Source organism: Notechis scutatus, chromosome 9 (assembly GCF_049901735.1).
Source record: "Notechis scutatus isolate UNSWTSFEM ecotype Mainland chromosome 9, rNotScu1.2, whole genome shotgun sequence".
Classification (NCBI taxonomy): Eukaryota; Metazoa; Chordata; class Lepidosauria; order Squamata; family Elapidae; genus Notechis; species Notechis scutatus.
In genome coordinates, this window is record NC_142017.1 from 2,403,596 (window position 1) to 2,414,637 (window position 11,042).

The 11,042-nt window shown below is 48.9% G+C and overlaps 1 protein-coding gene across 2 annotated transcripts; it reads left to right on the forward strand.

The window, feature by feature from the left end:
- The first annotated feature begins 403 nt into the window (after positions 1 to 403).
- FOXF1 (forkhead box F1) lies at positions 404 to 10,303 on the forward strand. Of its 2 annotated transcripts, none has more exons than XM_026684047.2 (2): positions 404 to 2,309; positions 9,222 to 10,303. In XM_026684047.2, the coding sequence occupies exons 1-2, from the start codon at positions 1,205 to 1,207 to the stop codon at positions 9,377 to 9,379; spliced, it is 1,263 nt and encodes a 420-aa protein (XP_026539832.2). In that variant the 5' UTR covers positions 404 to 1,204; the 3' UTR covers positions 9,380 to 10,303. The 2 variants fall into 2 exon arrangements, with proteins under 2 accessions (XP_026539832.2, XP_087827538.1); XM_087971412.1 differs by lacking the exon at positions 9,222 to 10,303 and adding an exon at positions 3,222 to 3,438 and having other exon boundaries at positions 751 to 2,309.
- The last annotated feature ends 739 nt before the right edge of the window (positions 10,304 to 11,042 follow it).

Here is an 11,042-nt window from a genome sequence, read left to right on the forward strand (position 1 = left end):
ACGGCGTTCCCTTAGAAGGCGGCGGGGGGGGTAGCAGAGGTAGGAGGAGAAAGGGACTCCCCGTTTTCCCGGGGAAAAAAATAAAATCCGGGCTCCCTTTGGCTTCCTCGCTGTCTCCCCGAGCCTCTTCCAAGGGCAGACACGCGTCCCGGGGTCGTGTGTGTGTGTGTGTGTGTGAAGAAGGCCTTCCCGGGACGGCGGTGGCGAAGTCCCTTTCCAACAGGCCAAAGAGGGACGGCGGGATTGGAGGGGGGGAATGAGGGGGAGGGAGGGCGGGCAAGCCGCTTCAGAGCAGCTCCGGGTTGGAGCGGAGGAGGAGCGGCCTTTCCGCGCCCGCCAATGTTGAGTTGAGCGGCGGCGGGGAGGGGGCAGGGGCAAGGGGCGCGGGGCGGGGTCTCCTCCCTCTGCCTCTTACGTCGCGCTGTCAAGAGCCGCCAGGCGCCCGCTGACCGGCGATAAAGTGAAAGGCAGCCGCTTCGGCTGGGGGCAGACCGGCGATTCCACACGCAGAGCAGCAGCAGCGGCGGCGGCAGTTCCCGGCTGGCAGAGAGACCCGGGGGCTGGAAGGAGGAGGAAGCGCGGGGAAGGCGGGGGGGGGGAGGGGGGAGCGGAGAGGAGAAGGCCGGATCCTCCGGGGAGCCTGAAGAACCGGGAGGGGGGAAGGGGAGGAGGAGGAAGAAGAGGAAGGAGATTGAAATTAAAAGGAGGAGGAGGAGGAGGAGGAGGAAGAGGAGGAGGAGGAGGAGGAGGAAAGGAAGGAAGGAAGGAAAGAAAGAAAGAAAGAAAGAAAGAAAGAAAGAAAGAAAGAAAGAAAGAAAGAAAGAAAGAAAGAAAGAAAGAAAAGAGATTTTGCGCCGAAAAGCAGCAAGATCCGCGCAACCGTTCCTAGTTTGGATCCTAGGGAATAAATCCCGGAGTCGGGGCGGGAGTTGGGCCCCTTCCTTGCCAAGAGGGGCGCGCCTTCGCGTCACTGCTCCTGCTTTTCCGGGGTTCCTCCGAGGTAGCCGCCCGCCGCAACCGGCGCTTGGAGAAGAGGCGCCCCGCGGATCGCAGGGCCTCGGCGGCGGAAGGCGGGCGGTCGAGCGCGCGGAGGAGCGAGCCGGGGGCGCGCCCTCGCGCCCGCGAGCCTGGGGAGGCCCGTCCCCCTCCCTCCCCGCCCCGGAGCCTGTCCTTAGGGAGGGGTGGGGGCGCTCGGTAGCCGTCGATGACCGCAGGGCTGCTGCTGCGCGCTCCTGCCTCTCGCCCGCTGCCGCCGCCGCCGCTGCCGCCGCTGCCCGAGGCCGGGGCGCTTGCTATGTCCGCCGCCTCCGACAAGCCCCAGCCGTCGCTCGGACCAGCCGCCGCCATGGAGGCCGCCTCGTCCACCAGTTCCTCGACGCCCAGCAGCAGCGGAGGCGGCGGCGGAGGAGGCGGCGGCGGCGGAGGAGGCGGCGGCGGCCCCAAGACCAAGAAGAGCAACGCGGGCATCCGCCGCCCGGAGAAGCCGCCCTACTCCTACATCGCGCTGATCGTGATGGCCATCCAGAGCTCGCCGTCCAAGCGGCTGACCCTGAGCGAGATCTACCAGTTCCTGCAGGCGCGCTTCCCCTTCTTCCGCGGCTCCTACCAGGGCTGGAAGAACTCCGTGCGCCACAACCTCTCGCTCAACGAGTGCTTCATCAAGCTGCCCAAAGGGCTGGGCCGGCCGGGCAAGGGCCACTACTGGACCATCGACCCGGCCAGCGAGTTCATGTTCGAGGAGGGCTCCTTCCGACGGCGACCCCGCGGCTTCAGACGGAAGTGCCAGGCCTTGAAGCCCATGTACAGCATGATGAACTTGAATTTCAACCACCTCCCCGACAGCTACGGCTTCCAGGGACCCGCCTGCCCGCCCAGCAGCCTGCCCTTGGACGGGGGCGCCCTGGGCATGGTCAACGTGGACGGCATGGGGCTCGCCGGCCACTCCGTGCCCCACTTGCCTTCCAACGGCGGCCACCACGCCTACATGGGCAGCTGCGGCGGCGGCGGCGGCGGAGCCGGGGCCGGCTCGGCCGGAGGGGACTACGGCCACCACGACGGCTCGGTGCCCGCTTCTCCGCTGCTGCCTGGCGGAGGGGTGATGGAGCCCCACTCGGTTTACTCCGGCACGGGCCCCTCGGCTTGGGCTCCCTCGCCCGCCCCCGGCTTGAACGGCGGCGCCTCCTACATCAAACAGCAGCCCCTCTCGCCTTGCAACCCGGCGGGCAACCCGCTCTCGTCCGGCCTCTCCACGCACTCGTTGGAACAGCCCTACCTGCACCAGAACAGCCACAACCCCGCCGAACTGCAAGGTAAGACGCCAGGGGACGGGCGGGCGTTGGGAGGGAAGCGGGTTCAAGGCCCCGGGAAAGTGGAGAGGCAAGCGGGCGAAGGGCGAGCGCTTTCGCCGCCGAGGTGAAGGCAAAGAGAGCCGGAGGTGGGTGGGTGGGTGGGGGTGTCTGGCGAACGGGCGGCTTGAGAAGGTCGGGGGGAGAAAAGAAGAGGGGAGGCGGGTGGTCGCGCAGGGAAGCGACAGGCCCGGAGAAGGAAGGCGAGAAGCGCCCCGAGCCATTCCGGATTGTGCCCCCGCTTAGGGAAGAGCTGGCCGCGGGACAACCTTCGGCATTGCTGGCGTGGATCCCTTCCCTGCCTTTTTCCTGCCGTGGGCCAAAGAGATTGCAGTCTCTTCCTCGTGGGGAGGGAAGGAGGGGGTGATACCCCCACGGGAAAAAGGCAGGTGAGGCCTCTGCGAGCGGGTGGCGTTAAGGGGCGGGGGGGTTTCCTATAAGGACGGCTGTCTCCGAGGGCACTAATGAAAAAGCGACTCTTCAGAAACGGAGCTGAAGGGGAGAAGGAAGAGGGTCGCCGGGGGAAGGGGAGATCGGCAGGGTGGTCTCCAGTCAGCTGAGGTGTGGGTCAACCCGGCGGCGCCAGGAAGGGAAGGGCTCTCAGCTCCCTGCCTGCAGCCTCCTGGATTTCCCCGCTTTCCCAAAATTGCTCAATTAAACGCTGTTTTTTTCCCCCACGAAGAAATCCGGCAAAGGGCGCCCCGAAACGTGAGAACCCGCCGCTGCAAAGCTCAAATATCTAGCATTGCAGAGTCCCCTTTGCCCCCCCCCCCCATTCGTCCGCCTTAGAACTGACCCGCTTCCCTCTGATTTAAGGGGCTAAAATCGAGGGAGAGGGAGAGAAATGTAACCGTCTCTTTTTCCCTCCTATCGAAGGTGAGGTCGGAGCCTCGCCACGCGTGGCTGTTCCTCTGGGTTTCGCTGCCATATTTCTTAGAAGCCGTGGACCCGGGAGGATAATTCGCCCAAATCCGCGGCTGTGGGATCGTGATAGAAAGAAAGACAGACTAAAAATCCCAACACGCTTCCATTTGGTTTTAATATTTGCTGCAGCCTAAATTTGTATGCAAATGTAATTTGGACAGAAATAATTATTTGGGTTGGACTCACAATCAGCCAGATGTTTAGATTATATCTAGCACTGTTATCATTATGGGAGGCGTTTTTATCTACCTACCGTATTTTTTATTATTATTATTTAATCTTTAATTCGATTCACAGTCTGGGACTGGTAAAAACTTAACAAGTTGAAGTTTGAATCAAAAACCTAAGAGCTGATGAATACTGTATCTAAACAGTTCCTAGTAGAGTGGTGTTTTGTTTTTGTTTTTTGCAAAATTAGAATATTCATGTCTGATAAGTTCAAAATTCCCGTATATCTAGGATATTGCTCCAAGGGCTCCTGTTACTATTATTATTGTTATTATTATAGATTTAATCTTCAATTCAATTCACAGTCTGGGACTGGTAAAAACTTAACAATTCAAGTCCTAAGGAAAGACCTAAGAGATACTAATACTAATACTAATAATAATGGTATTTTCATCCACTTATCTAGTATTATTATGGCTGGCATTTTTATGCATCTATCCAGCATTGTTATTATGATTGGTCACACAGTCAGCCAGATGTTTATTATTATGATTATTATCCAGATAATGCAAAACGAAGGCCATGGGGATGAATCATTCATTATTCTCAAATTCATTTTTTCACCTTGATTTCCTTGTTTTGGTGTCTAAATAAACAGGAACAGTTTTAAAACATGGGAACAAGTGGCTTTAGCAATTGGATTGAAACTTATATTTTAATTATCTGGAAAGACAACCAATATTAGCTACACAACAGAAATCACTATCGCAGATAGTAAGAAGACCTGACCAAGTTTCAGTTTTCTGCTTAAATTAGTGGTTTATCTTCTTAAGTTGATTTTATATATTAGGAGGTTATTGGTGGTGGAATAACCTCTGTAGGTATAAAATGATGGTGTAAATCCTTTAAAAAAATTCTTGGTCATGTCCCTATTCTGCTTCATATTTTTGTGTTCATCATACAAAACAGTTTGCTGGGAATACATGATGTTGCATTTTCCCAACATTTCCCCTCCTACTTGGAGGATTAACTTGTTTTCTGGATTCACACAACACAGGAAGTTTCCCAAAACAAAACCAAAAAAACATTTAAGGTTAGCAAAATGTATTGTGTCATCTGAATGCCGTTGGTTACTCAAGTTCTTTCCCTGGTTAAGCGGGTCTTATGAATGCCGCTGGAGCACAGTTGGCACACCTGAAATAGGCCTTTTTGAGCTGGCAGCCAGAGCTTTGGATGGCTGGGCCATTCTGCTTTGGGCACCTATTTTAAAAGCTTCAAGAACATCAAAAACATCTTAAGTTTTGTCGCCCACCTTTTTTTTTTCTTGGCTTACAGAGCAAAATGTCATTAATCGCACAAATGATATTCCTAATATCAAAGTCTCCTTTTAAAGTCACAATTTAAAGCAAAGTCACAATTAAGGGTGCCCGACCCTGTCTCGTTAAAGATGCTGATCTCCCCTGCAATTGATGGCTAAAATGAAGTTTTTTCGACTTGCTTATTTCATTTTCCTCCCCATGAAATCGAGCTGGTGTTTTTACAAATGCGCTGTTAAATGCGTGGCATTCAGACACACACACACACACACACAAATCAAGTCCTTTCCAGATGGTGGTGGTTGTTTTTTTTTTTTTTAGAGCCTCCTTCAAAAACAGCTGTAGAGATTGGCCTTTCGAAGCTGCCTCTCCTGAGATCAAGTCTCCAAGCTGAGAAATCTGGAGGCCTTTTGATCTCTCTGGTGTAAGACAGAAACGGCTTTTCTTTCCCTCTAGCAACCTGGCTGGTTGGACTGGGATGGAGTTGTGACTTTTTCCTCGCTTTCCAACCAAAGCATCCTCAAACTCTCCTGATTCCCCCACACTAATTGAATCAGCCCCTGTGTCCCTGCAAAGTTGGCTACTTCCAGAGAAGATGATTAAAAGTGGGTGGGTGGAGGAGTCCTACCGTTATGGGTGGGGTGGGGGGGGAATCCACTCAATTTCTAAGCGGAGAGAGAAACAACCAGGAACTTCACAGGGTCCAAGAATTGGTGAGCCAGCGAACATCAGTGCTGGTTTTTAAGAAAGTGAAATGTCTTCTTTTCCACGGTTTTCCTTCCTTCCTTCCCTCCCACCTCCACCCCGCTTTAAGTTTATCTCCGGGTGGGGGAAGATACAACCTAGGTAAGACCTCAATACAGCTGAAATGGTAAGAAGGGCGCTTTGAAACTGACCAGGCCTTCCAAATGCGAAACAGTCAAGGCCTAAAGAAAGGCTAGAAGCCTTAGCGTGGTTTTGATTCCCTCCCCTTTCAATTCCTCGTGGGTGGGGGAACCCGAAACCCTCAGAAAGACAAGGGGCGTTGAAAACTCGCCTCGCCCCGTCTGGAACACGCGAGGCTCGCTTTGCGAATCTCTTTAGGATCGCGGCGGAACGCGGCGGGTGGGGGAGGGGTTCGCAAAGTCGAAAGGAAGCCGGTTTGCGAACGGGGCCGCCTTGGGGAGGGCCGGGTGCGTAGAGACGGATCTCTCCGCGTCTTAAATCGGATGTAAGACGCGGAGAATCCAAGCTCGTGGGCCTCGCGTCCCTTGCGCGGAATCTTATCTGGCCGCAAGTCAAAACCAGGCGCAAAAAATAATAGGGTCTCCAACTCCGTCGGGCTGGTTTACCCGGTTGGAATCGGGTGAAGTTATGCGAAGTTATAAATTGGAAAAGGACGGGTGGATTGCGTGCGGCTACAAGAAGATCCCGAGACCCTGCTGGATCAACAGATGGGGCTACCCGGCGGCCCCTGTCCTTTTGCGATGGTGGTGACACTCAGACAACAGCACCTATGTGCATCCGCCCTTTTGTGTCCCGATCGGTGCGCGCTTGAGGATTTCGTGGCAGCCATACCGAAGGCGGTTACTGTTGTTACTTTCTGGGGCAAGATCCATTTCATTTGTACACAGCTTAATCTTGCTTTTTTTTTTTTTTTTAACACGTTCAATTTTATGCTGTGTAGTATATGCGTTATTTTAATTGTGAGGTTTCTGGCATGAACAAACAAGCAAGCCCCGGTTGGAAGGGAGAGAAGTTTTACTGAGGGTTGGAAGAATTTAAAATCACGTCTCTGCATTACTGAGGGGCAATTATTCCAGGTAGCCCCCAGCCCGGCCACCCCCTCCCGCTTTCCCATCTGTCCGTCGGGATGGAGGTGTGGTTGGTCTCTGCCTTGGTTTAAGTGGAGCGATCTGTTAATCCCACCAATCTTCGGATTTTGTCCAGCCTATTAACAAAGGACACCAATCAAGCAGAACTGCTTAAAGGGGGAAAATTTGAGGAGGGAAAGAGAGAGAAACTTAATATAATATATATATTTTGCTGGAGGAAATGACCACCAGCAACTTCAATTTCTTAAAGCTTCGTGACCTCTCCGCCATCTTAGCAATGTATTGGCTAGGAGGTTTTAAAGAGGTGTGAAAGGACCTGGAGTTCGATTTTTTTTTTTTTTAAATAAAAAATCCACTTTGGGCCTAGGAGGCTCTTGGAAATGTCAAGGAGATGGAATAAGTGTGGGTGTGTGTAACATTTTCACTTACAATGTTTAGAATAGGATGGTTAAAAGAAAAAACAGATACAAATCCATTAGCACCTTTTCGGACCAACAAATATAAATTTCCTACTTGGGAAAAAAAAAGTGCTACTGTATTCTTTCTACCATGATTTTTTTTAGAAAATAGAAATACCCTTTTCCAAACAGAAATGGGAATGGAGGCAAAAACTACTATTGCTACTTTTTAAAAAAAGCACTTTGGCAGCGGTGTGTGACTGGGAACAGTTTTACCTTATCAAATAACTAAAAAGAAAATAAATAAACTGAGTTTAAGCTCCGCTTTTATCTCAGAAACTCCCTGTGTAGTCGGCTGCATACTCGCTCAGTCCTACATTGCACCCTGCAAGGCGCTACCTTGAAATATTATTTAAAATAATGTAATTGGTCAAGTTTCTAGCTTTCATGCTCCAATTCTTTTGGCAGACCTTGAGGTGTTTTTTTTTTTTAGTTAAAACTAGAGAGAGGAGTTGATTCTTTTGCAAGGGTAAAGTGTGGGGTGAATAACGGAGCAGGCCAATCTTCTTTACTTAGAAGGAAGCCCCACTAACTTGGGTGAGACAAACTCCCTCATAAATTAATATCTCGTTCCTCCTTGAACATAAATAATAGTTTAGAAAATGTCCTAGTAGGAAGAGTTACTTGGAAACCAGTGTTCCAGCTTGATTTCTTACTTGGGTTTAAATATTTCCAAAAACAGCTGCAGATCTGTAAAAATATCTGTGCCAGGAATTATTTTATGGCTTAGGTCGATTTTGCAGCCTCAACCATGCAGAAGTCGCAGGGCTCCTTTCCTAGTGAGAACAAGGAACAAGGTTGAGCTCTGCTTTTAATAAAAAAAAGGTCTGTTTGTGGTCCAGGATTGGGAAAGCTTTTGTTTACATTTATTGTAGATCTTCGGTAGGGCACAGAAATCATGTAGTCATTAGGAACAATTAAAAAATAAATAAATCAAGGGTTTGTTTTTCAGTGAGCTTGGAGGGAAGCGAGCCCCCCAGTTCGTCAAGAAAGCTAAAGCACACAACCCCACCCCCCCCCCTCCAAATTTTCTCCTTCCTCGGCCAGTCAGGAAACAGACAGTCCCATCCCATCCTGCAATTTGCAATTGGACAAAATTCCTATTCTGAACAAGTGGGAATTTCCTTAAGCCAAACACAGATACACATACATGAGAAAGAGAGAGGGAGGGAGGGAGGGAGGGAAGTGGGGAGGGTGAGAGAGAAAGTGAGAGGGAGGGAGAGAATGAGAGGGAGCACGTGTATCAAACTCAATAATTTAATCTGATTGGATTTAACAGTTGGAGCAGAAAATTTTCCATTTAGGAACAGAAGTTGGATCAGTTGACACGGGAAGATAAAACAAATAATCTTGCCAGGGATCCAGAGTTGATTAATTAATTTACTTCGTTTATCTTCTGTCTTTTGATTCCCAATGAATCAGTAATGTAGTTTTTCACATAACTGACTAGCAAAACTCATTTTTCCCCCATGCTTCCACCTTAATTTTGGTGGCAGACAAAAATAGACTTGATTCCCCCCACAATGGACTGTGAGTTTATGAGCAGTTTGTGATATGGTATTGAATTCTACTGTCCAAGAAAGGGAACATTTGGCCATTCCACCCACACACAAAAGCGTCATTTTGAGGCTATGAAACCTCTGGCAGCCATAGGCTTGTATTCCCACAACACCCATTGCCATAGCCGGCTTAACCGTGGTTGACTCAAAGCCCTCAAACTGTTTTGTTGGGTCAACATGTGGGTAGTAGATTGTGGCTCCTTATAATATAGCCGGAAAAATCATATATATGATGCATTCAGCTGAAATTAATAATAATTTAATGGATACACTCAATGATACTATCCATCTGTATTTTTTCTAACCACAGGCTAAAACTGTTGGGTGCTTTTTATTCTCCTTCCTTCCTTCCTTCCTTCCTTCCTTCCTTCCTTCCTTCCTTCCTTCCTTCCATAAAGTCATAAAAGTTGATGTGTCTTTAAAAGAAGCCGTCTGGTCAATTTCAGCAATATTCATACTTAGAGTTAAACCCTTCCTATTATTCTCAGCTGCTGCAAAAAAAATATAATTGTCTTCATCCTTGTCCAAAGCCAACAGAATTCAAAATTCACCCTCTAATCCCACAATTTTCATGCTGAACCCAGAAGCCATTTCTTTCTTCCTTTCCCACAACCCTCTCTCTGCTTTCCTTTTTCAGGAATCCGGTACCATTCCCAGTCTCCGAGCATGTGCGATCGGAAAGAATTCGTCTTCTCCATCAACGCCATGGCGTCCTCTTCCATGCATTCAGGAGGCAGCGGCTCCTACTACCACCAGCAAGTCACATATCAAGACATCAAACCTTGCGTGATGTGACAATGAGGCTGGAGACTCCGGCTTCCTTGGGGAGGAGAGAGAATCCCGAGGGATCCGTGTGAAAATGACAGGACTTCCTGCTGCAAATCCTCGTCGGGAGCCATTAAAGGCCTCCCCAGAAGTTAGTCTGTTAGTTGTTCGTGAGGTATATATAAATATTCAAGTCGTCCATGGAAGGAACGCTCTCTGTCTTTCGGCAAAGGCGATGCGTTTTGTGCGCCTTTTGGGGGGTGCACCCCAAATGCCCAGCATCACTTCTTTCATCTTGGGAAGACCCCCTCCAACCTCCCCCTCAGCTCTGAGACCTACACCCCTTTCCGAGAACCACTTTTGAATTCCTTCTTCCAGGGTCTAAATCCAGTCTCTTTCCAAAGATATATCCTGCCCCTTCCCTGCTCCAGCATGTAATGTTCCATTTTAATGAGCTTGGATGAGAAATGGATTTTAGAGGTGGAGGGACAGAGACCAACCCTATGAGAAAGGAACAGCTTAAGGGACATCAGCAACTGATGAGACTTTTTTGGGGGGGTGGAATTCTTCATTTGGCAAAGGTTGGCCTGTCATTCCAGCTTTTCGGGCTTGGCACGAAGGAGAAAATATGTTCCACTCACTGTCTTTGACCCCTCGTTCAGAGCAACGGAGAAACAAACCCCCAAAACCTCATTTTTCCAACGTCTTCTCTATCTGAAGGGGTTGGTGAGGCTTTTGAAACACGAGCCAGCCTCGAGCCTCGACAGGCAAGCCCGCAGACAGACCACACAACCTAACAAAGGAGGAATTTGGGACCACCTTGTTGTACAACGGCCTGATGTTCTAAAACTCACTTTCCTTCTGGCTATACAAAAAAAAGCCTCTTTTAAATATTAAAGTACAAAATTACAAAAGCACTTTGAGAAATAAAGGTTGAAAATGGGAATAAAAAGACTAACAAGGCTCACATGCTTATTTATTCAAACTATTTTTTTGTTAATAAACCCCAACAGCAGCCTTGGTTCGAGCAGTATTAGAATGGGTCACAGACCAGCAATATGCGCTGTGAAAATTTGTATGGATGAGGAAGGCTGTGCGATTGTTAGTGGGTATGTATGTGTAAAGAAATCGTGGCAAATATGAAACAGCCCTAGGGCACAATGAAACCTATGTTTTATAGAAATGATGAAGGATGGTTTTTGGGGAATCAATTTGTTCATATATTTTTTTTTGCCTGAGAATAGATCTTAGAGGACACACCAATTTTAAATTTTATTCTGCACTGTATATAAAAAATGTAATTATGGCAGAAGGGGTCCAGACCCCCTATTTTTCTGCACATTCTTTTTTTAATTAAAAAAATGGAATGCAAATATTTAAAAAAAATGTGTGGTATTCGTACACCTCAAACACAAATTGTATAAACTGTAAATAAATCAGCATGACATAGAACCCTAATGGAATGTTAAGAATAAAGCTCAAAGGAACAGAAGTCCTTTTTTTTATCCTGGGACATTATCCTGGGACATACATATTTGTATATTTGCCTTCATTTGTGGAAAAGAGATTTCAAGTTCTCCATCACAGGAATCCGGTCTACACTCTCTGTGTGTGTGTGTGGTGTGAGTGTGTTTTTCTCCATTCTAAGTTGGAAGACTAACCAAGTTGTAGCTGTTAGGGGAATGAAGTTGCT